General features: G+C 43.1%; 1 protein-coding gene across 3 annotated transcripts in view; it reads left to right on the forward strand.

Annotated features, from left to right (window-relative positions):
- Positions 1 to 26,581, forward strand: part of mmp16a (matrix metallopeptidase 16a (membrane-inserted)) — a 203,394-nt gene that overhangs the window by 137,382 nt on the left and 39,431 nt on the right. For all 3 annotated transcript variants that reach the window (XM_084702673.1, XM_084702674.1, XM_084702675.1), the window contains one exon: positions 10,892 to 11,030. In XM_084702673.1, coding sequence (XP_084558799.1) covers positions 10,892 to 11,030 — 139 coding nt within the window. The remainder of the gene's footprint in view (positions 1 to 10,891; positions 11,031 to 26,581) is intronic.

Genomic DNA, 26,581 nt, shown 5'->3' on the forward strand with positions numbered 1-26,581 from the left:
CCGTCACTGTGGTACCCTGCGCGGCTGTTTATCAAGGCTGAAGACGGGAGCATACATTTACATTACATTTACATTCATGCATTTAGCAGACGCTTTTATCCAAAGCGACTTCCAAGAGAGAGCTTTACAAAAGAGCATTGGTCAGTGATCATAACAACGAGGTAGTCCCAAACACTGCAAGCAGCCAAAACATGAAGCATACATAGTGAAAAACTAAACAAGCGCCAAAGGGAAGACCCATAAGAGCATGCGGTTATACATGTTACAAATTAAAACAACATGAAAAAAAGTGCAAGACTGTACCTGTAGAATAACAATCAACAGTAAAATATTTCACAGTGAGTACAAGACTTCAAGAGTTAACTTGGTTATAACTAACATACAAAAGCAACAAGTCTCTCAATAAGAGTCATTGTGATCCTGGAGGAAACTAACATCAGGTCCAATCAAGCAAGCATTCCTAAGTGCTGTTGTACTCCCGGAACAAGTGCGTTTTGAGCCTTTTCTTGAAGGTGGGGAGACAGTCGGTGACTCTGATGGAGGTGGGGAGCTGGTTCCACCATTGGGGGGCCAGGCAGGAGAAAAGCTTGTGTTGGGACCGGGCAGTCTTGAGCGGCGGGACCACCAGGTTGTCTGAAGAAGACCGTAGGTGACGGGTGGGGGTGTAAGGCTGCAGGAGAGACTTGATGTAGTCGGGTGCAGTCCCGTTCACTGCTCGGAAGGTCAGTACCAGGGTCTTGAATCTGATACGGGCGTTGATGGGTAGCCAGTGAAGAGAGATGAGGAGCGGGGTGACATGGGTAGATTGTAGACCAGACGGGCCGCTGCGTTCTGAATCCTCTGAAGAGGGCGGGTTGCACATGCTGGGAGACCAGCGAGCAGCGAGTTGCAGTAGTCCAACTTGGAGAGGACCAGTGCTTGGACTAGCAGCTGGGTGGAGTGCTCAGACAGGTATCTCCTGATCTTCCGGATGTTGTAGAGGGTGAATCTACACGACTGGGAGACTGCAGCAATGTGGGCCGTGAGGGAGAGCTTGTCATCCATGGTAACCCCAAGGTTCCTGGCAGAGGATGAAGAGGTCACCGTCGCAGATCCCAGGGTGATTGACAGATCGTGGGAGATGGAGGGTTTAGCCGGGATGATGAGAAGTTCTGTTTTGGCGAGGTTCAGCTGGAGGTGGTGCTCGGTCATCCAGGCGGAGATGTCTGTGAGGCAGGCCTCAATCCTAGCTGAGATCTCCGGATCAGTCGGGGGGAACAACAGGTACAGCTGCGTGTCGTCAGCGTAGCAGTTGTAGAAGAAGCCATGGGAGGTGATGATTGGTCCAAGTGAGGTGGTGTACAGAGAGAAAGGAGGGGTCCAAGAACGGAGCCCTGTGGGACACCAGTGGAGAGCTGGTGAGGGTCTGAGAGTTTGCCTCCCCAGGAGACCTGGTAGGATCTTCCCGACAGGTAGGATGAGATCCATTGGAGTGCAGTGCCAGTGATGCCCATCTCAGAAAGTCAGGATAGCAGGATCTGGTGTGGCATACGGCGTGTTTCGTCAGTAAAGGAGGCACAGCAACTTCTGGCCACGCATCAGAAGACTGGTTAAAGGCGTTTGAGTTGTCAATAGCCTGTCCTAACCACATGTCATCGACGAGAGCAGGTATGCAATGGTGTTTTGTTGACAGAGAAGGTATGGATATGCATATGTTGGTGTTAAAAGATGCCAAGGTTATTTGTAGTGGCATACAGAATAAGTTGGGCTCACTGTTTTATTTCTCACCCCTTTTGGGTGGGACTGTTACATTGTACTTATTTAGCCCATGTTGTTATCACACCCGTTGAGCCCCTAAGTGCATGGCACAGTTGGTTGAAATCACAGTTAAGCCGTGCCTTTGTACAGACTGACTTAAATTTACTACTATGTGTGATCGGTTGGGAAATTTGAGGAAAGGAACCCTGGGAGAATTTTGCTCAGCGGCACTTTCGTGCAAGGGGTTGTGGGTATTTGTGGAGTTGTAAGGGGTCGGGTGGGGAAGGGTGGGGCACTGTGAATGTGTGTGTGGGCTGGGGTGGGGGGTTGGATTTTGCACCTTGTCTCCTTTTTTTCTTCTTCTTTCTCCTTTTCCCCATCTCTCCTCTCTGTCATCTCAGATATTACTAGATATTCCACTATGCTATACAAGATCATTCATCGATTAGGCCTACATGGAAAGTGAAAAAGAAAAAAAAAACTATGAATAACATTCGTTTTCCATCATGGAATGTCAAGGGGGCAAACCAGGCCTTCGAAATAAATAAGATCATGTCTCATCTTTGATTTGAGAGGTTTTGTTGCAGGAGACACACTTGCGCAGTGACGAGATATTGCGCATTAAAAGGGGTAGGTTCAGACATTTCTATCATTCACGGTTTAATGCGAGAGCCAGGGGTGCTGCTTTGATTCAAAACAACATCCCATTTGAATTGGAAAACGTTGTGGCTGACCCAGCTGGTGGGTTTGTTATTGTGTCAGGGAGGCTGTGCAACACTCAAGTCATCTTCAGGTTTTCAGCTTGTGTTTATGCGCCAAATTGGGATGATGAACAATGAATATCCAAGCTTTCCACTTTTATTCCCAACATTGACACATACCAATTGGGCTTTGGGAATTGGGCTTGTCAGACCCATGGAGGTCCAAGTTCCCCGGAAAAACCCCGTCCACCATTCCTATTTGCAATCGATTTATTTATCTTCAACAACAGACTCATTTCTAATATACACTCATGCGAGTATCACAGTATTGTAATCTCAGATCATGCTCCCACATCACTAGACATTCAATTTCCCAACTACAGCGCATCTTAAAACTATGGCAATTTAATTCACATTTACTATCTAGTGACCCCCCCTTGTGGACTTCTTAAGATCCAATATGCAACTCTTTTTTAAAAAAAATGACACACCGAGGAACCTTGCGGGAAGCTTTTAAGACACACCTAAGAGGCCATAGAATTTCCTACACAGCGCACCTCTAAAAACTGTTTAAGTCCAGACAAGTAGAACTGTCACAGAAGCTCGTGGAAATCGATGATAGCTACTCTACCAACCCGTCATTTTATAAAAAGCGCTTGCAACCCCAAACCGAGTTTGACCTTGAAACTACAAATGAAGCAGAATTGCAGCTGCTCAGGTCTAGACAGCGATTCTTCGATTCGGGGGAAAACTCTTTGCTCAGCAAGCCAGAGCTTGCATCCAGGCTTATTCACATATTAGGTCTTCACCAGGAACCATTTTTACAGAAATATCCTAAATCCATAAATGAAACATAAACCAAATGTTATTTTGATTTACATGTTGTTGACCACCCCCCGACCAGGGGGGTATTCGTCGTAGCTCGCTAAGCAGTTTAGCAAGCTAATTTTCAGGCTAAGAAAAAAAAAACGCCTCTCTTTTTGGTTAGTGGAAGCAACTTTCAATAAATCACCATAGTAACATATCAACGTAAGTGTAGCTGGATAAGCTTTCCACACCCCCGGAAAATAAAATGGCAGTTCCCTTTTTGAGAGACCCAGTTGACCAAGGAGATATATTCTAGTTCGATTAGCTTTCCATACCAATAGAGTTCTTTACGATCGCCAAGATTCTTTATTTCACACGGATGAGTTCTTGTTTGAGCGACATCGATTCAGCCGACAAGGACTCATTTATTTGCAAGACCTTCTCGGGCCGTACATTGCAAATATCACACGCCGCAGCAAGCTTTATGCTTTATTATGAGCTTATGCTGCTGTATGTGAATATGTAACGCTATGTTTTAGGAAATATCTTGTCTTATCTGTTGTGCCTGTGCTTTTTACATGTTTCACTGTGGGAGAATGGGAAACGTCATATTGATTCCTTTTTATGTCTTGACATGAAGAAATTGACAATAAAGCTACTTGAAACTTTAACTGTGCTTCAGACTCTCTGCATAGTCTTGAGGTTTTTTGCGTCAGGTACCTTTTTATACAGTATAGGCGATGCAGAAAACATTGGCAAAGCCGCAGCATGCGTTGCTGTAAGAAAAAGCTTACTTGGCACTTAACCAGCTGATGAATGAATTCATCATATTCCCTGGCCATGTCCCAGTCAATGAAATCAAAGAGGGATTTACACATAGGCCTACATGCATATACACATATATAGTCCATGATATAAGGGCTTTCAGTACATATATCCTCATAAGTGTCTATGAATTTGTATCAATTAGATACTCTTTGTCCTTGTTTTTATCTATTATCTATTATTCTGAAAGAGTTGTGATCATTATTTTCGCTAGCAAGATCTCATTCAATGATTAATTTCCATTATTTATTTTAATTTTTTAATTGCATTGGCAATTTTTTTGCCAATGCTGCTTGTCTTGCTCTGGCAGCGGTGGCAGTGTTTGACTAAGCCATGATAATATGCTTATTGTCTTCGTAGACTCATTATAATAGTTTGCTCGGATGGCAAGAATATCATCTCTCTCTCTTTCGTCTTTTTCTGCCGTCATACCATTAGCAAATCACGGTTTTGGTGATTGACCTTTTCTGCTTTTTGAAGTAGGACGTGCACGTGCAATTTCCCAGATAAGTTTAGCCTGATTGAAATTAACCACATGATTTGGATGCGGATCAGCTGTTGACAAACCGATATTTGCTGTTCTCAATCAGCTCGCTAATGTTAATGGACTAAAGGGACAATTGATTAACTTAGCTTCAACCCTTACGACGAACCGGGCCCAGTACAGTCAGTACAATAAACACCATTGAGTTTCCTAGAGTGGACGAGGAACTGATGATTTCAATCAGCTCAGATTTCAGCTAATTTTAACTGAGGTTATCAGTGCTATAAGGACTTCACAGAGTGGCAAATCAGAATTTTATAAGAATGGGTGAAATTACTATACTCCACACCAGTAGCTTCTGTGCGAATAATTTGGTGGCACAAGCCAAGGGTGTCCACTATCCCATTTATTATTTGCCATAGCCATTGAGCCCTTGGCCATCTGGCTGAGATCTGAGGATAGATTTGAGGGCAGGCATCAGTACACAAGCTGTCACTGTACGCAGATGATTTACTTTATGTATAGAATCCATCTACATCTCTCCCGATAGTTCTGAACATCCTAAAGCAGGGGTGTCAAACTCGTTTTGGTACAGGGGCCACATTCAGCGCCATCTAATCTCAAATAGGCCGGGCCAGTAAAATAATAGCAAAATAACCCATAAATACCTTTGTACACTTTTTTTCCAATATTATGCCTTAATGTATCATTGAGCCTACATAACTCACAGATCATAGTGGATCTACAAAGGTACAAAACATGTATTCACAGATAGGCCTATGGAACTGAAACATTTGCTGTTCACTTTGATTAAAACAATTTGTTAATTTTTATGTACAGTAGATACATTTTCACATCTGACCACCTGAACTGACTCACCACACTATGCACAAACTAAGATGGGCGCTATGAAGAACGTTATCACCCTGCCTTGTAAATTTGTACATTTCAAAAACCCATAAACGTGATAGCATGAGCAATAGTGTTACACCAGACCAAACTATTTTGTGCTGAAGCTGCTGTCTGATATTATACTGTGTGAAAGAGTGCGCCCGAGCGGTCATTTCGGTCAGAGATGAAGAAGGCACGCAAGCACCGCAGGACTACCATAAACGAAATAGGCGTCACAATCAATTAACACTCAATTAACAATCAATCAACCATCAATCAACATGCTCACCCGGTTTCCCCCCCTTTAACACCATATTGACATGACACATACATTATGTCTTATCCTGGACTGCCATAAAATCACTGCTTTACGTGGCAGACACCTTGCGTTCTGTCACATTACTCCCCCCTCAAGAGTGTCCGTCCTCGTACACTCGAGAAAGGTAGTCTGCCACAATGTTGTCTGAACCCGCCCTATACTTCACCTTGAACCTAAATGGCTGTAATGACAAATACCATCTAGTCACTCTGGAGTTAGTGTCCTTCATTTTGTCCAGCCACTGAAGGGCCCGATGGTCTGTCTCCAGAACAAAGTCTTTTTCCACCAGGTAATACTTCACTCTAACGCCCACTTTATGGCAAGGCACTCCTTCTCCACGGTTGAGTACCTTGTCAACAACTTCCTGCTCAGGAACACCACAGGCCTTTGCTCCCGGGGTGGCCCTTGCAGCAGGACCGCCCCCAGCCCTACTCCAGATGCATCCGTCTGCACCAGGAAGGGCTGAGAGAAGTCCGGACTCTGTAGAATGGGACCCTTGGTTAAACAAGTCCGTAGATCCTCAAAGGCCTTGGTCACTCCAAAACTTGGCGTTTGGTGGTTGGCACCGGGGTGTCCAGGATGGCGCTAACTTTCCCAACCTGAGGCTTGATGGCCCCTCCCCCGATGCAGTAGCCCAGATACTGCACCTCTTGCTGGGCCATCGCACACTTTTGAGGGTTGATGGTCAGCCCTGCGTCCTTCAGCCGCCTCAGCACCTGCTTCACCTGGACGAAGAGTAGGCCTCCGCCCCTTCCAACACATGATCCATGAGGCGCTGAAACGTTGCTGGCGCCCCCTGCAAGCCAAAGGGCATATAACAGAAATGGTAAAAGCCAAAAGGTGTTCTAAAAGCTGTCATCGCTTTAGAGTCCTCTGCCATGGGCACCTGCCAGTACCCTTTGCTCAGGTCAAGCGTTGTCAGGTACCTGGCACTGCCCAGGCGGTCAATCAAAGTGTCTATCCTGGGCATGGGATATGGATCAAAGGTCGAAATTGAGTTTACCTTTCTAAAGTCCATGCAGAACCTTAAGGTCCCATCTTTCTTTGGCACAAGCACCACTGGACTTGACCACTCACTGTGTGATGGTTCAATGATGCCCATGTTCCGCATGGCCTCAATCTCCTCCTTGATCTTTGGGAGCAGCTGGGCCGGGATCCGGTAGCAGGGGAGCCGAATTGGACCCGGTGACTTCAGCCCAATGTGATGCTTGACTAGCGGCGTCTTGCCTGGCCTGCCACCAAATGTGAACGAGTGCGCCCGAGCGGTCGTTTCGGTCAGAGATGAAGAAGGCACGCAAGCACCGCAGGACTACCATAAACGAAATAGGCTTTTATTCTGCATAACAATTCCTCTCATAAAACATGCTCCTGCCAACCAGCGCCCCCCCCCCTGAGCTGTGCGGCACACCTTTATTCACCTGGGCGATACCATCTGACGTGCGTCACAATCAATTAACACTCAATTAACATTCAATTAACAATCAATTAACCATCAATCAACATGCTCACCCGGTTTTCCCCCCTTTAACACCATATTGACATGACACATTTCACACATACATTATGTCTTATCCTGGACTGCCATAAAATCACTGCTTTACGTGGCAGACGCCTTGCGTTCTGTCACATACTGCACAATGTTCATGGTCTTTAAATATTACATTATCACATTTAATGTTATTTTTCACAGAACTGTATTCTTCAGAGTGCAAAACGTCTCTTAAAGAGCATTACAGGAATTAGACTTACTCGCTGTTTAACCCCCTCCCCTCTCTTTCTCTCACTGCGGCCTACCTACTGCAGCCACCGGGTGCTTCTGAAACTTGGCATCTTTTAGCCTTGACAATTGCATCAATATCAGGTGTCAAATCTTGAGCAGCAGCCAATTTCATAATGTCATTTAAGTGCTTGTGTGTTAGCCTTGAGCGCAGCTTTGTTTTATTGACGTTCATTACAGAGAAAACCTGTTCACAAAGATAGGTAGTCCCAAACATGCATAAAACCTTTGCTGCCAGGGCTGTTAATTTGGGGTACCCTGGCAAGAGATACTGATAAAATGTGTCCAAGCCCACCGAGGCAAATTTGTCCTTCATATCTGAATCACACTGCAAGTCAATTATTTCGAGTTAGATGTCAGCGGGCAGATCAGAAGCCTTGACTGTGAATGGCGAGCGAAAAACTGCAAATTCTGTCTCAAGTTCACCGAAGACCTGAAACCGTCGCTCAAACTCCCTCAGCAATCCTGTAATCTTGTCTTTGTGTTGATCCATGTCAGCATTAAGTCCGGTTGCACGCACATCTAGCGGTGTCACCGCTAGATAGTTGTGTCTCCCAGAGTGACAGTTTCAACTTGAATGCGCGTATGCTGTCATAATACTGAGAGACAACCTTTTAGCGGCCCTGCAACAATTTATTAAGATTATTCAGGTGCTCTGTAATATCCACCATGAAGGCAAGATCCTGCACCCATTCTGGGCATTTAAGTTCCCTCACTGGTCTGCTTTTTTTCTCCATGAGCTGTCCAATTTCCTCTCGTAGCTCAAAGAACCGCTTCAGCACGGCACCTCGGCTTAACCACAGTACTTCGGTGTGGTATGGTAAGCCATGCGTAATGTCTTTGTCACTGAGAAGACTGTCAAACTGACGCTGATTCAGACCTCTTGCTCGGATGAAATTAACAGTGCGGACAACCACCTCCATGACATGATGCATTTTTTATGATTTGCAACACAATGCTTCCTGGTGCAAAATACAATGAAATGTCCAAAAATCTTGTCCTCCATTTGCGGCTTGTACTTTCTCTCTGAATTTTGTCACAACGCCTGCTTTTCTCCCGATCATTGATGGCGCACCATCTGTAGCCAGGCTGACGGCACGGGTCCAGTCCACTCCGACCCTGTCCAGCGCTCCAACGAGAAAGCTCATAATGTCATCCGCTGTTGTAGTATCCGTCATAGGTACCAACTCAAGGAACTCCTCAGTGACTGTCAAAGTCTCATCAACACCACGAATGAATATGGCCAGTTGAGCAACATCTGTAATATCAGTGCTCTCATCAATTGCAACCGAAAATGCAACAAATGACTTGACTTTGTGATTCATTTGGCTGTCCACGTCTGCCGAGAGATCTGAAATTCTATCTGCGACAGTGTTCCTCGTTAGGCTAATGTTGGCAAAGGCCTGCCGCTTTTCAGGGCACACGATTTCTGCAGCCTTCAGCATGCATGTTTTCACGAACTCAGAAACTCAGAAAATGGCTTGGATCCTAATGCTATCTCGTTAGCAATAAGGTAGCTAGCTTTACCGCTGCATCACTGACCTCTCGGCTACGGGTAAAAACTGACTGCTGTTTCTTCAGACCCGCTAACAATTCATTTATCTTCTCTATTCTCAGTTGTCCTCGCAAATTGTTGTATTTTTCACCATGATGAGTCTCATAGTGGCGCCGAATATGATATTCCTGGAGCACTGAAACTAGCTGATTACACACTGAGCACACTGATTTCCCATTAACTTCTGTGAATGAATAAGAATCAGTCAATTTTTCGTGGAAAACTCTGCACTCTGTGTCAACTTTTCTCTTTTTTGACAAAGACATTTTGGTAATGAGGGTGCAACCGTGGGTAATTTTGATAACAACAGCTTAATAACGATAACGGTGCATGTCAACTCCCGGTTTCATTGAAAATGAATTGGAAGCCGACGCCAACGCGCCGCCCGCTCCACTGTAGTGGACACGCAACGTAAGGCAAGATTGCCAGTTAGCGCATTCTGGGAGTGTTGCTGTCATGTGCTGGTTACTTCCGGATCTCTCGTTTTGTCAGTGCGACCTCTGCTGAACAAATTTGGAATCTGTTCCTTTATTTTTATTTTTTTGGACGTCGCCTCGCGGGCCGGATTGAACCATCTGGCGGGCCGGTTTTGACCCGCGGGCCGTATGTTTGACACCTCTGTCCTAAAGCAATTAGGATATTCTCTGGCTACAAACATTTTCGGAAAGAGTAAGTTGTTTGCGATTAATAACGTAGTTGGTGACCTGCCAGACAACATAGTTCAATTTGAGAGAGTGGATACCTGTTTTAAATATTTGGGTATACTGATAACAAGGTCTGTAACAGATACTTTCAACAAAAATGTGGTCCCCTTGCTTGGTAAAGTTGAGAAGGACTTTCATAGATGGTCTACTTTACCTCTGTCATTGGCCGGTGGGGTTACGTCATCAAAATGACAGTTCGGCCAAAATGTCTTTACCTTTTCCAGCATATTCCTGTACTTACCTCAGTGTTTTGCTGAACTGAACATATCTCTGGGCCGGTAAACCTGTGCGTATGCAGAAAAGGAAATTGCAGTTTCCTAAGAGCGCAGGAAGCCTTGCTCTTCCCAGTTTTGTATATATTACTACTGGGCAGCTAATATTCACAAGCTTTTGTACTGGACTGACAAACCTACCACCGACCAGCCTGCCTGGGCCCATGTTGAAGTGTCCTCATCCCAGGTCTCACTGCGGTCATGGCTGTTGTTACAACTGGCTCAGAGATGTACAGACAAAAGGAGGCGTAGGCACCACTAAAACGGTTAGCAATGTTTAATTGGCAACCATGTAATAGACACAGTGCTGGTTCTCCCAAGCATGGTAGGCAGCTCAGGTTGAACTCCTACACAAATACCTGGAACAGGTCAGGAAAGAGGAGGGCCATCACAGCTGCGCTCTCTCCGCTTTCTGTCAGCCACTGAAGCTAGCGATAATCCTGTAGTCAAGCAGTCGTTTAAGATATGGTTGCAATTCAGGAAGCATTTTGGCTTGCAAGGCTCCTCTATTCATGCCCCAGTGTCCCACAATCTATTTATATATATTTGTTCACGTTTCTATGGAATACTGGAAAACAATACACATTTCATAAACATTCAATATATGCAAATAGCCCCCTCTTATAGAGAAATCAATCTGCTCTTACAATCCAATTAAATTGGAGTGATTTCACCTGTCTAGAACTAGTTCACACTTTCCCATGTGCGATGATATTATTTAGACACATTCCACACAGAGACATGGTTTTATTTAGATTAGCATGACAATGTTGTAAATGCCTTATTTTCCTCTTATTCTGATTCTCTGCCTTTTTTAAGGACCACTGGTTCTGGAGGGTTCGTGAAAATGCAGTAATGGCAGGCTATCCCATGCTCATCAGTGTCTTCTGGAGGGGTCTGCCCGCTAAGATTGACGCTGTTTACGAGAACAGCAAAGGCAAATTTGTCTTCTTCAAAGGTAAGCATGTCCATAGTAGGTGTGTGTACGCATTAGTTTGTTGTATTTTGCTGGGTAATGTGTGTGCTTGTATTTCATTTGGTTCTCTCTGATGCATATAGACCAATTATCACCCAACGTCACACAACTGTCAAGCAGTCACAACTGCGCATGTCGGTTGCAAAAGACGACCTTCTCCCCGGTCTATTACACTTGGAGTGTCGATCAGGTCATCATATATCTCTGGCCACTGGATTGAAGGGCTTGATATTAACTTTTTGAGGCTCTTGGCCTTTGGACAAATACATTTACGTTTCACTTGTCTATGCACAAAAGTCACTTGACCCCGATACCCTTAAATAGCCTGACCAAGTGATCGGGCAAAACTAGCCTGGCTGACGGAGGTCGCTTTCTCAGGCAAATGACGAATGAAACAGGCTCGGTTAAATAAATCCACAATGCTGGCTTTCTTCATCAGGCTCGTATCTACATTAGGTAGTCCTCCCTGACGTTTCTGGTGTAGTATGGAGTGAAATACAACATTGTGCACACTGCCAGTGAGCGAGTCTGACTGAGGCTAACGTCAAAACAGTGTAACGGGGATGCAGTCTCACTCAGATTGCCAGTTTAAACAAATCAGAAAAATAATCGGACCAGCTGGCTAAAAGTAGAATTCCCATATCTCTTGAAAGCTGCCCTGCTCGACTTTTTAGATGTAGAATTGACTGTAACTGTAAAATTATGAACTTTGTGACATGACGTGAAGACATGGTTGCCGCTCGACTATGTCGTCTGTACCGGGCGACATTCTCACTCAAATTTCAAGACTTTCGTGACCCGAATCAAAATTCTGATGAGACAGATCAATGGGGAATCGCTTTCTCTCTTAAAGTCTGTCCTCTTCGACCTTTTTGGTCTTTTTAAATCAAACTATTTGTATTATCCGTGTGGTCCTTTTGCCATTTAAAATGCTATCCTTTCCCGGTTTTCTGCAGCCACATTGCGCGCGCATCCTGAATGTTTACAAACAAATAATTGGTCTATCGATCATTTGTAAACAGTCATATTTGCACATTATTTTCTGTAAGCTTATAGGGGATAAGTAGTGTTTATTATTGGTAGAAAAAAAGAAGAGCAAAAATGACATGTCACTCAATTAACCAGGGAATTCGGGTAGTATTTAACATGATTTAATTTAATGTACAGACCATCATCTTGGTGGTATTGTTCTGCTTCAGACAGGTCTGCCTGAGAAACCCAACTGAGACTGAGTCGCAACATAAATGGCAGAGAGCTTAGATATCCATCATTCCCTTGATAGATTAACATAGACAAAAGGGTGGAGACTGACGAGTTGGAGGGAACAACAAAAAATATGAGAATTTGAAAGGGACTTACAATGTGTCAGAGGATGTGAGCACCTGGGGCCTTATGTATATATGTTGCGTACGCACAAAAAGCTTGCGTACGCTGGTTTTCACGCACACTTTGTGATGTATACAGATTTACTTGACGTGAGAATGTGCGGGCCATCCGCAAAGTCTTGTCTGGCTCTGTAACATGGCTACTTGTAACTGAAAAGTGCCAAAACTCACCAAAAATTACAAAATAAAACATTTCCACTACTACGTTTATGATGTAGACTTTTCAAAAACAAAAAATAAAAGTTTGATCATTAATGTGGATGATCACATAAAAATCCCAAAACGGGAAATGCTACATAACCTTCTGTTTAATCCGCCACCACTAAATAACTTTTGTTAAACTTGAAGGTGTCAAACGAATGACAAAATCACTCAGGAAATGCATATCACTCTAACCCTATAGCTGCCATGCTGTTACGATGCGCCACCACTCGTTTCTTAATTTAAAGTTTTACATCGGACCATTTCTTCTTAATTTCTGCCATGGTCCAGTTCGCGGAACCCACAGCATTTATGTCCCTATAATAATAATAATAACGATTTTATTTGTAATGCACTTTTAATTGAGCTAAATATCAAAGTGCAGGTTAAAAACAAGAAAGGGCGCAAATAGTGACAGTTTTCCACTCCGCCGACTTTTTGTCGATAATACCTGATGACAGGCCGCCAAACAGGACACATTTTCTCGCCTCCACCTCTGTTGTTAGAACCTCGATCTCACAGTCTGTGATTTTTTTTCTTTTTTGCGTGTTTAGCCATTTTACTGTATTTCTTTGAATAAACGCTGCAGCGTTTATTAAATAACGTTAATTTTTGGTGCAGCGTTTATTCAAGGGCAGCGTTTATTCGAAGAAATACGGTAATTCAGACACAGAAATGACCTCAGGAGCGCCTTTATAGTCCATCTGCATATTCATTTATGGGAGGGGGCAAGGCGGGGTCAGTGGCTCATGTTCACGTGCGGTCAATCTCACGTTGATTGTGATTTCTAAAGAAAAGGTGCGCAGGACCTGGCGTACAACCGGTTTTATACCGGTTCTTCGGTTTTCTACTTAAAGTTTTGGCCGTACGCCATCTTCTGGTATGAAAGCTGCGCAATCCTTTATACATGAGGCCCCTGGTCTTAAACACCCTGATGATGTTTGTGAGGATGATGGGTTGAGTGTAATGACAGTTATATTGCTAACTGATGCGGCACCCCTCAGATTATCCTGAATGAACCAGCTCTGCTTGTTTCTACATTTATGAAATATTCATCTCATGCTCTTTGCTTTAAATCTTTTTTATTCAAAAAGGAGGACCTGTGTGTAAAAAAGAAAACCCAGTCTCAAAGCATCTAAATGCTTAATCTAATAATAAAATATGTTGTGTACAAACTCAGATTTTTACAGTGCAGTCAAAGTTATGTATGATGGCTCTCATTTTCTTATGCAAATATGATGATCTCTGAATGCATGCTTCTTTCTGGCTTCACAGAGAAATAAAGTTTCAAGCAGACAAAACATGGACTACCAAATCTGAAATGCAATACCATCAAGATCCACATGGGCCTTTGCTTCAAGCCAAGGAGTGATGGGTGGGGGCTTGGTCAGCCCACCCATTCCAGAAAGCCTTGTATCTTATTGCGTCAGTGAGTGGCCTGTAGCGCTACCTATGGGTAATGGTGGGCCATTTGTGGTGTGGCGGTTACTTTTGGCCTATACTATCAATGTTTCAGGATTTGGAGAACTTTTTACCATTGCATACAAAATCGGAAATGCAATGACACCAAGGTCCTCAAGGGCCTATGCTAAAGACAAAGGAGTGAGTGGGGGCTTGGTCAGCCCACAATTTCCTGAAATGTTGTGTGTGTGTCTTGCCAAGCTCACGCGTGTCAAGGGAACAGAATGTGTGTGTGAGAATTTGGAGTGTGCACTGAGGAACAAAGGGAGACTTTTCATTCGAAAAAGCCCTAGCAATTAGCCAAGCATGCATATCTAAAATATTCACAATAAATCTACTTTTCATCTTACATTCAACTTTTTCTCAGATTTGTGTACTAAACATTCTCAAGAGTCTTCATATGAACTTGTGATTGAATCAAAGTATCAGTTTCTGGACCGGCGGATGTGTAAAGCATTTTTTTAGCGTTAGCGATAAATTATATTTCCATTATTTCAATCATTTTTAAAGATATTAAGTTACCTTTGCACATGGGAACATGTTGTAGTGTCTTCCATGTGACATACCAAGTTTGGTGTTGAAATCGCATTTGTACAGAGTCTGGGCTCGATCCATTGACAAGCATTAACTTCCTTGAAGGCGGGTACTCTGTTGAAGTTTAAAACTATTGGATCTGCCCAGAGCCACTCTGGATCTGCTATAACCAATTGCTAGCGTTCGCCTTGGCCAACTCCTTCACCACTAAAGGAGCTAGCTGGAAAATCAAACGAACCCCGAGGGTATCAAAGATTGTTCTTGCTCCGGCTTTAACTTCTGGATATTTGGCAGCGTTGCCACAACAGACCGAATGGCTTCGCTCGCATCTTTCCCCGCCGCCATTACGGAACTACAACTGAAACTAGCGCACAACATCAACGTCATAATTTCTCAGCCACTCCCTTGCTGATTGGACTGGTAAAAAGTTTGTCTGACCAAAATACCTCAAGCCCAGACGCAGTACAGAAGCAAAATGAAAATTGAGTAAGTACGGAAGTTTGTAGGAGGGTAGAGCCAGGCTAGTCCCAAACTAGCATAACTGCATATTAAGGCCTACACATACATACCGAATTTTTATGGAGTCATGGTTCATAAGATGATATTTGTACGTTTTTCAAAATGTTCACTGTACAGACTTTATGGTTCACCATCATGTATAGCATGTTTGAGACATTTTAGACTGATGGGGTGGAAATGCCATCATCTTGAAAATGGACCATTGGGGTGTGGCTTGTAGCGCCTTATATGGGCAATGGTGGGCCATTTGTAGTGTGGTAGTTACTCATGGCCTATACTGCTAGTGGGATCACTTTGAAAATTGACATATTGGGGCGTGGCCTCTGGCGCCACCTATTGTCTCACGTGGCCCCTGTTTGGTATGGTAGTTACCAATGTTCTCTCTAAGCTGCGCACCTGCGCGGCCGCGCAGACCAGTTGGAGGATCCGCGCACTAGATTTTTCAGACCGTGCACAAAATTATTATTATTTTTTTTTTTTTCTTTATTACAGGCTCTAGGCCCAATAGCAAGACATACACCATAAAAAAAACAGAACAGATACATAAACACATACAAACATACTCTTATTCATGAGTTTTAAAAGGCACCCATACCAATGTTTCCATAGATATGATTGATATCTGACCGAGCTACACCTGGGACTTGTGATCGTCATTATAATTGAGTTTTGTGACTCATCAAGTCGAGACATAAACGTAACCATCAGGTTTCTCAATAGAGCCTGTAAAGTGCTTAGCCCTGAGTCAACAAGGAGCTTACTAGCACTGCTACCCCTGGGCTTTTTCAGCAGTATCCTCAGACAGTCATTATATGCTACCTGAAGTTTGCGCAGGGTTTCCTTTTTGTAGCTGCCCCATAAAGGGGCTGCATACATGGGGGTACAGTAAGCACGAAACAAGCTCACTTTCACATAATCAGAACAGCAGTGGAACTTCCTGACCAACATGTTTGCCTGGACATACAACATTCGTCTCTGCCTGTATATGTCAGCATCATCTTCCATCTTGTCAGTGATGATGTCCCAAGATATTTCGTACAGTTGGATACACGGAGGGATTGCCCTGACAGGTAAAACATTGGAAAGTGTAGCTTCTGATCTTCCTTGGTCCTACATATCAATACAACACTCTTTTTTGCATTGTACTGTACGTCAAACTCGACCCCATACTCGGAGCATATATCCAACAGCTGCTGGAAACCAACAGTGCTGGGGGACATATTAGCAAAATCGTCTGCGTACATCAGATGGTTTAACAGTGTTCCCTATCAGACAACCTGTCTTACACTTCCCCAACTGCTTCGACAGGTTGTCCATGTATAGGTTGAACAGGGCTGGAGACAGAAGCCCCCCCTGCCGTACCCCATTGCCTACACTGAAGGATTAGGATAGGCTGTTTCCCCATTTGACCTGCATACCTTGGTTAGTATACCAGTAAGCCAGGATTTGTATGATGCATCCAGGCACATCCCTAAGCATGAGTTTAGTAAAAAGCTTATGGAAGCCTTGGAAGCATCAATAAACCCGAGAAGCATTGTAGAGCCCTGCATTCTGTAGGATTCAACAGCTTCTTTCAAGGCATACATACATAGATCTGTACTGTGCTTAGACTTAAAACCAAATTGATTTTCTGTGGTGCAAATGAACTCACTCAGTCTATCTAGTACCATCTTTTCTAACACCTTTGAAAGAATGCTGGCCAAAGCGATGGGTCTATAGTTGTCCAAACTCCCTATTTGACCTGCCTTGTCCTTAATTACTGGCACTAATATGACTGTCAGCATGGTGTCTGGCAGTATGCCACGTGTCATCAGCCCTGTGAGGCAGATGGACAGCAGTGCTGCTACTCTGGGACTGGCTAACTTGAGATGCTCTGCAGTGATGTTATCCTTGCCACTAGCTTTGTTGTCAGCTAGTTGCTCTATAGCATGATAAACCTTGTTGGGAGTCAAATGAATCACTTCCTCATTTAACTTGCCCACACAATAGGGCTCACTTTTGATACAATTAAACAGAGCTGCATAGTGCTGTCTCCACTGCTCTGCTATATTGTCTGCACCAGATACACCTTCAATGTGGCATGGCAGCACTGTTTTGGCCCTATTTGTGGCTTTAACCTCTTTCCAAAACTCAGTGACATTGTTACCAAGCAAGTTTTCAGCCATAGAATGAGCTCTTAAGGTTTGCTCATGCTTCCCAACAAAGCGCACTGCATATTTATATCTAGCATTAGTAAGCTTCTTGTGCTCTAAGTCTGGCCCCTGTCTGGGTCTACCAGCTAAAACCCAAGTCCTATGATCCGCCTTAGCGGCTCCTTGATGGTCTGCTACATACTCGTTCCAACCAGGTTTGGTATTCTTAGCTTTTCTGGGGTGAGAGTGTAGATGTCTACTACTGGCTTCATGTATGGCGCTCACTATACTATTATACATTTCACACAGGTCATTACAGTGAGTGACATCATCACATTTAATATTTGAGCATAAAATAGCATCAATGGGTAGCTGTACTTCCCTCAAGAGAACATCTGACCTCCCACAATAATACAAGAAATCCTCTTTGGATAGTTTAGCCCAGTGGTTCTCAACCCTGTCCTCAGGGACCCCCTGTCCTGCATGTTTGAGATGTTTCCCTGCTCCAACACACCTGATTCAAATAAAAGGGTCGTTATCTAGCTCTGTAGAAGCCTGGTAACGAACATGCATTTGAATCAGGTGTGTTGGAGCAGGGAAACATCTAAAACAAGCAGGATAGGGGGTCCCTGAGGACAGGGTTGAGAACCACTGGTTTAGCCCAATCCACATTGACCCTGTTGGCGCCATCTTCTATTGAACTGCTGCAGTCAGGTAGTTTATCAACATTTATCATTATAGAGACAGGTACGTGATCAGTGGTAGTCAACCCATACAAAATGTCAACTACTTCCAGATTTTCATGAGCATCGGCTGTACAGATTACATGATCCAGCCAAGATGTTGTGTGCCATGCTTCACTGATGTAAGTATAACTATCTACAGGCAGAAATTTCATGAAGAAATCTAGAAAGAATCAGTTTACTGTCATGACAGAACTGCATTTAGTGCTGACCAAAGAGAGATTTATCATCAGAGATGTCTGCATTCAAATCACCCATCACAAATATATTTGCATATGTACATTCCTTAATATAAGAGTTTAGAAATGACAATCTATTCATATATTCATCTTCGTTTTTGTAGAAGTCATATGGGGTATACACATTTAAAATGATGAAAACATTCATATAATGCACAACTTTAATTGCAATACTACGGTGGCCCTGAAGTGCAAATCACCCCCCCTAATATGAGTACATCCCCCAAATGAAAACACTCCCCCCGAATACGAGTCAACTCCCCCCAAATCGGATGACTTGTTCACCTTCCCCCAATACAAAAAAACGCTCCCCCAAATGGAAAACAACATTACATTAACTCTGAACGGAAAGGGTAGGTACTACACTTAAGCGCTGATTGGATGCTAGTAGGCTAATAAATTGATCGACAGAAGTAAAAAATGCAATAGCCTGACAGAGTTACGTGCACTAGGACATTTATTTGGGTATCGAAGCATGTAGCATATGCTACGTATGCAAAAGCATAAATTGCGTGTTAAACATAGCCAAACGACTAGTCCACCTAACTCTGTCATTATCATGAACTTGATCGTTTTGGTTGGAAGGAAAGAGGAAACATTAATGTTTACAATTCAGAGTCATGACACTACTCTTTATTTTAATCAGGGTCATTCCTATGAAATAATCTCAGATATGCTGTTAACGTTTCATAATATAAGTAGCCTATGCGCACGCTAAAAACGCAGTTGAAGGCAGGACTTTTCAGAAGAACAAACTATTAGTCCACTACAGAAGAACGAAATGCCACAATGACAGAGTAACGTGGACCAGGATATCCTGATCCTGGTCCACGTTACTCTGTTTCGAGTTAAATGTTTGGCTATCGATTTTTACATTTAACACAAAATACTTTTGCCTAAGTAGCCTACTATTTGCTACATTCTTCGATAGCCTAACAAATGTTCTGGTGCACGTAACTCTGTCAGGCTATTGCATTTTTTACTTCTGTCGATCAATTTCATATTTCTTGTTAGTTAGCCTACTGCATCCAATCAGCGCTAAAGTGTAGTACCTACCCTTTCCGTTCAGATTTAATGTAATGTCGTTTTCCATTTGGGGGAGCGTGTTTTTGTATTGGGGGGAGGTGAACAAGTCATCCGATTTGGGGGGAGTTGACTCGTATTCGGGGGGAGTGTTTTCATTTGGGGGATGTACTCATATTAGGGGGGGTGATTTGCACTTCAGGGCCACCGTACAATACACCAGTCCACCTCTAATCTAATAATACTGATAATTGGATCATATTTCTTGCGCCACAAAATGGCTAGACCTCCAGGTATTCTATCTTGCACCATTCTGGTGCTTAAATCAGTTGTGGACTCTCCTGCTCCATGGAAATCACTATGGACAGAATTAAGTTTATCAAGGTCCTGTTTGGCTAAAAATGTCTCTTGCAGGCAGAGAATGTCTGTGGTCTCCAGTAGCTGGTCAACAACAACACGATGCACTCTGTCCTAGGCGCAAGCCTCGTGAGTTGTATGTCACTATTCTGACCACCATCACTGTGGCTAGCACTAGGTATCATGTACCCCAGCCCCCATTACAGGCACATTCATCACTGACATTGGCCCCACTGTAGACTTGGGTTTGTGTGCCTCATAGAATCGCCGCACAAAAGTGCCTTCAGGCCACAGCTCTGGGTTGTACATTTCATCCACTTTTTTGCACTCTGCAGTTATTTTAAATGAACTGAACCGGCTTTGTACAGTTTCTATCTTTTGACAGGTTACATCCCGTCCAAGTTTATCTCTCATGTAACTAGTCAAAGTCTCAGAGTCTAAATCAGGTGAGAATTTTGTTGCAAATACACTCACCAGCTTAGACTTTGTGACTTGGATGTCTCCACCAGTACCAGTCCCAACAATGCCGCCAGTTTTCCTCCCTTTAGGAGGATTCAGGCGAAGTTTAGGCTTTACTGAAGCATTTTCGGGGACCTGTTTCCGATGGTTGTGGCTCCTCTTGTCCTGGACCAGGTTCCAGGGTGGGGTAGTTGCCATGTCACTCCATTTCACATGAGGGTCTCCCTTTGCAGCACTGTCCAGGCCTGAGGCAGAACTCTCCACCTTCTGGCTTGAGTCTTCCTCGCTGGTCTGGCCCTCCATGCCATCTTGGGTCTTCTCACAGGCTTGGGGAATGGCCGCTCTCTGAGACGTTCCAGGCTTGTTTGTTTGGAAAATAGGCCCTCTCTCCAGATTTATTCTAGGCTGCTCAATAACACCCAGACGTTGGTTTATGTCTGCAGTGATATTCCGCAGATCATTACAGGTGTTGTCTGCAGGGACACAGCCTGTTTCATGGTGGTAATATCCACACTTAGTTGTTCAATCTTACCAAACAAACAAGACACATCAAGGCTGTTAAGTCACAGGTGGAAGTTGATCAAGATGGTGGGAAACAAACCAAGGAACAGTTTCACCCGCTTCATTGAGAAGCTTATGACATTCTTTGAGTCTTTTTGCGGTCCAGTGTGAGCCACAATCTTGCGAGTAGTACCTGGGCACAGTTCAAAAAGCAGTTTGGTGGAGTTTGTCCATCCATCCATTCTGATCCAAAATGGTCCACAGCCATCAAAACAATCTCGTCCTGTTTCACAGTTTTGAAAAGAGAGTTTAAACTTAACTCATCCTCCACAATCATTTTCCCTGTATCTGTGCGGTAGATTTCAGGTTTTGTTTGCTTTCAACAGAACAACGACCCTGGTGCTCAGTTCAAGCTTTTGACTAGCAACGAAAATTTGGAACATTACCTTTACAGGCGCCCAAAAAAAGGGGCAGTTTTACATGCAAACACGAATGGCTTGATCGAATCGTTCAAACGGACACAAGCGATGGTCCAGGTAGGCTGGTGAAGCTTTCTGCAAAGCTTTCCTGGTTCTCTGCAAACTTTGCTCAGAGTATTGAGTTTTGCACTCAGACAGATTTCTATATGTCTCAGTGCGGAAAAAATTGAGGGAACATTGGTAGTTACTAATGCTCTGCAGTTTAAACATGCAAATTTGTTTACAGTTCTGGACTAGGGGCTGCCATTTACTCCTTTGGAACAACCATAATACTGACAATAACAATACACAAGTTTATGCGCCAAAACCAGGGGGCCGCCATAACTCTACACATGCAATTCCGCCGGAAGTGGTTTGCACAGCGTCTGCCGGTGTAAACACAGCGATTTGACTTTGCTAGCTTGGGATCACGGTTCTACTACTTTGACATACTTGTCGTTTGACATTTACTACTGGATAAGTTGCCAACGTTGTCGCATGTACTTGTGGATAACGTCGCCGCCATACTTTTAAGTACATTTTAGAGTAGATTTATAGTTATAAAGCTTTTGCCAGTCCATCATTTTGGAGCTTTTAACATGGAGCTAAGGCAATGTCAGAAGATGACTAGTCATTGATTCATTAGAACATTTGTTGTCTACAGTAGCTCTTCAATCTCTCAGCAAAATGTAGGCTAATTAGGATGCCACACGTATCAGAAGTTGTTATATAAATTCGTAGCCCGACATTAAAAACATTTTATAGTCGGTTGACTGATCGCGTTGTTGTACCCAGTCAAAGGAATAAACACACAAGAACTTCATGAACATTCAATGGTCTTGCCAGTTATCCTGGCAAAACATGTAGCATAATGTTCTTTATTTATTGCCAGGACACGGTCCAAGTCACTGCCTGAAGTGCCTACGTATCTATCTATTCTTCCTATGAACCCGGTTCTGACTGCTTTAAACAAGTGCTGTTGGCTACACACCTCATGCCGGGCTTATACAGATGTGTGTATTGGCACTTTGAAAGGTTTGAATTATTATATCCACATATCAATGTATAATTATTAAATCCACTGCAACAATAGGACAAAGGAACACCAACAAAATGTGAATAGCCTACAAACAATAATCATACTACTGTAGTATGACTGTAACTGGCTAGAGGCGATTCTAGAGGCAATTCTAGGTTTTAAAACTGGTCGTAGCACTCTAACCACTCTTTCAGGTGCTTTCTCGAGTGTTTGCAACCAACTACCGCACACGTCGTTCCCGAACCACTTTTCTTCATGTTGTAAATGTTATATCCTCTTTGTCACTGCAATATCAGTGCTTTGTCGGCACGGAGCTAGCTAGCAAAACAAACCCAGCCCGCCAGAACGGAAGTGGATTGCATATAGGGCAGCAGTTCAGGAAGTAGAGCGGAAATGGATCAAAAACTTGTCTATAGGTTCCCTCCTACCGGAAGAACCCTAATAAGAAAAGGTAAAAACTTAAGGGGCTCTGTAGCTTCGCTGCTTGGCCGCCAATAAAGCGAACAATAACAACAGGTTTCCTGCTGATGAAGTTAACTTAAAAGTTATGTTATTTATGATGTAATTCTTTTTCAATTGAGTACTAATATCACACTAAAAAGACTATGTATATAGCACATTTCATACAAGAATTGCAGCTCAAAGTGCAATATTGTAAGTAATCCAAGTAATGAAACCCTTATGAGATACCAGTCTCTCTCATATCTCCGCCACAGTCTTTGTGGTTTCCCAATAGAAATAAAATGTAACACAATCAGTAAAAACAATAATACAAGTCAAACACAAGCCGCAGTCTTTGCAGGAATCCAAATTATCAATAAAAACAACAATACAACTAATAAAAGTTATAAAAACCCATCTGAGATAAAAATTAGTTCAATGCTTTGGTAAAAAGATAGATTTTAAGCTGTCTGTTGTGGCAACTGCCTCGCTGATCATATTTTCCTCAGTCGCCATTTCGAGCAGGGTTGTGACTCAAATTCATAGAAATGTAAACTTCTAAGAAACGATAACACTATGAAAACGCTACGGTCACTAAACTGTTCCGTCCAACTCTCTTGCTCAAACAAAAGACCTTCACCCAGCCCCTCCTTATACCTGCGAAGGTGACCTAATTAGGAGGAGGAGCCGGGGTTGCCATGTTCTAGTTAGTCCAGTTTCAAAAGTCCAATATTTAATCTAACTATCAATAAAGAAATAGAATTTAAAAAGTTAAATACAAATCATCTTGTAAATAAATAATACCAATAGACTGGTTATGGCTCCAACATTTTGAAAATGTTTAGCCGGTTTGCTTCCCTAATATTTATGGGTAATGTGTTCCATAGTTTTGGGGCGTAATGGACAAAGGATGCTTCACCAATCTTCTTATGTTGTAGGCACAATGATCAGACAATGAGAAACACGACTGTTACAACACTGTTATACTTTGTCAAGAGATAGCAGCAGCTTGCCAAACAGAGTTGGGAGCTAACATGAAAGCATTAAGGGTTTCAATAACAAAAAATGTTGTAAAACAAAGAAGTTTAACCTGTTAATTAGTAGCATCACACATGTGATTGTTCGAAAGCGGGCCCCACAGAGTATTGTCACACATGTGATTCTGAACATTCCAACCGACTATTTTCCGATGGACAAAATCTATATGACAAACGCTATGGTTTGGCTTCAAAATTTACAATTAGGAGGCTAACAAGTAACACTAGCAGGTAGTAGCATTGCTACGAGTATTATGCTAGGTTGCTAGGTAACGGAAGCTAACTAAAGCTAGCTAGCTTCCGTTTTGAAAAAATAACTCACTCTGGTGGAAGCGTCAGTAATATATTGTAAATCGGAGTACAAGCCACACTGGAATATAGGCTGCACTTTAAAGGGGTGATTGACTGGGCATTTCATACTGTTCCTTAAGGTTTTCCGAATAGGGTATGTAACATAATTGGTCTGAAAATGGCCCGGGTGATGTTTTATGCCAGCTGATGCTTCCTGTAAGTTTGTCCCAGGGAAAAACGCCAGGGGCCTCATGTATAAAGGATTGCGCAGCTTTCATACCAGAAGATGGCGTACGGCCAAAACTCAAAGTACCTACACACAGAAATATTCACATGTATAAAACCGGTCGTACGCCAGATCCTGCGCATCTTTCCTTTATAAATCACAATCAACGTGAGATTGACCGCACGTGAACGAGCCCTTGAACCCACCTTGCCTCCTCCCATAAATTAATATGCAGATGGACTATAAATGCGCTCCTGAGGTAATTTCTTTGTCTGAATTACTGTATTTCTTTGAATAAACGCCTTCCAAGAAACGCCTTACCAAAAATGAACGTTAAACGCCGCATCGTTTATTCAAAGAAATACGGGGACCGTGAGATCGAGGTTCTGACAACAGAGGTGGAGGCGTGTTTGGCGGCCTGTCATCAGGTATTAATGACGAAAGAAAGTCGGCAGAGTGGAAAACTGTCACTATTTGCGCCCTTTGTTGTATTTAACCTGCAGCACTTTGAGATTTAGCTAAATGTAAAGTGCATTACAAATAAAATTATCATTATTATTATAGGGCCGTCAATGCTGTGGGTTCAGAGAACCGGACCATGGAAGAAATTAAGAAGAAAATGGTCCGATGTAAAACATTAAATGAAGAAACGAGTGGTGGCGCATCGTAACAGCATGGCAGCTATAGGGTTAGCGTGACACGCATTTCCTGAGTGATTTTGACGTTCGTTTGACAGCCTCAAGTTTAACACAAGTTTAACAGAAGTTATTAAGTGGTGGTGGTATAAACAGAAGGCTATATAGCCAGGGGTGCACATAACTTTTTCAGTGGGTTACGCAGGTGAGTACCAGGAGATGGTGTCTGGTAAGCAGCCCCCAAAATTCAGCAGACTGCAACTTGGCACATAACTCCCCGCTGATTGTGTGAGCGATGCTCTGATCCGTGTGCCCCCTTCACGTGGATGATATACATATGCACCTCCGACATTTACTCCTAGCTGCTTCAGTAAAGTAATACATTCAGAATAGGAAGACATGGGACGTGCGTGTTTAGCTTTAAGGAAGGCGAGGAGAAAAATATTAAACAGTCTCCATCTGGCAAGTGTGCGACTAGACATTTCTCGGCTAGCTTGTTTATTAGCGATGGCTTGCGCCACATTCGTGTGCTGCTTGCTATTTTAATTTTTGTAAAATAAAGGATGGTTAAAAAGGACTTGTTTTGTTTGCTAGATGTGGATTTGAGCCGCAAATCTTGCACCACAATTCAGTGCGCTCATGATCGTTAGCTTCAAGCCACTGCACATCTTGGAGCTGCACAACTTGTTTTTTTTTCGTCTCTGGCTCCAGTTGGCGTTTCTTTGTAGATGGCGAAACGCCAAGGAAACTTCTGAATGTCTGTTGATTTTTGGACATCTCTGACCATAGTTGACAACCAACATGTCATGTGTAAGGTTAGATGATATCAGTCAAGTACGCAAAAGCGCGCCGTAATACAAGTGGCATTACGCATTCCTGGTTTTTGTTGCGCATGCGTACCACTTATGTGCACCCCTGTATATAGCATTTCCCGTTTTGGGTTTTGGCATTTTGATGTGAATATCCACATTAATGATCAAACTTTTATTTGAATGTTTTTTGAATAGTCAACGTCATAAACATACTAGTGGAAACTTTATTTTGTAATGTTTGGTGAGTCTCGGCACTTTTCAGTTAGAATTCGCCATGTTCCAGAGCCAGACAAGACTTTGCGTACGGTCCGCACATTCTCACGTCTGCTCAAAAGTTTCTGTGAAGGCCCGCCCATTCTCACGTCAAGTAAATATTTATACATCACAGTGTGCGTGAAAACCAGCGTACGCAAGCTTTTTGTGCGTACATGAGGCCCTAGGTTTTCTCCTTTTATCGTATGCTCATGAATATATAGATGAGCTGCGCGCTGATTGGTTGGATTACGAATGAAGCTGCAGAGCAAAAACGCAACACGGTCAACAGCACTCACAGAAACAAGAAGGTGGAGACTTGACATAAAAACGTACAAATAAATGTATTGTGTCTACACAACACTGTTTTCAACAGATTGACTAGATAATAGGGATGGGCATAATTAATCGACGATCGATCATTGAGAATTTCGTCAAGGACATTATTTGTTCATCGATAAAACTAAAGTGTGTTCTGATGCGTAGTGTGAGTCTTGAAGGAATGCAATGGATTTCACTATGTGGCAGCAATTAAACATTTTACCAAACAAAGCCAATGTTTGGAGAAAAAAAACGCCACATGCCTACTCATTTACCGACAAGTTTCCATGTATTTCAAAAGTAAACATGAAGAGGTCACGGTGAAGTGTAGCGTGAGACCATTTTGCCTAAAAAATTACTTTGTTCACTGCAAACACTACAAAGCTAAGTATAAATACAACTCCTCCATGACTCAAATGATGTACCACTTGAAGAATGTACATCCGACCCTGGTTAGTGGCGGTGCA

The sequence above is a fragment of the Hypomesus nipponensis genome, chromosome 8 (genome assembly GCF_054491055.1).
Source record: "Hypomesus nipponensis isolate SF chromosome 8, ASM5449105v1, whole genome shotgun sequence".
Taxonomy (NCBI): Eukaryota; Metazoa; Chordata; class Actinopteri; order Osmeriformes; family Osmeridae; genus Hypomesus; species Hypomesus nipponensis.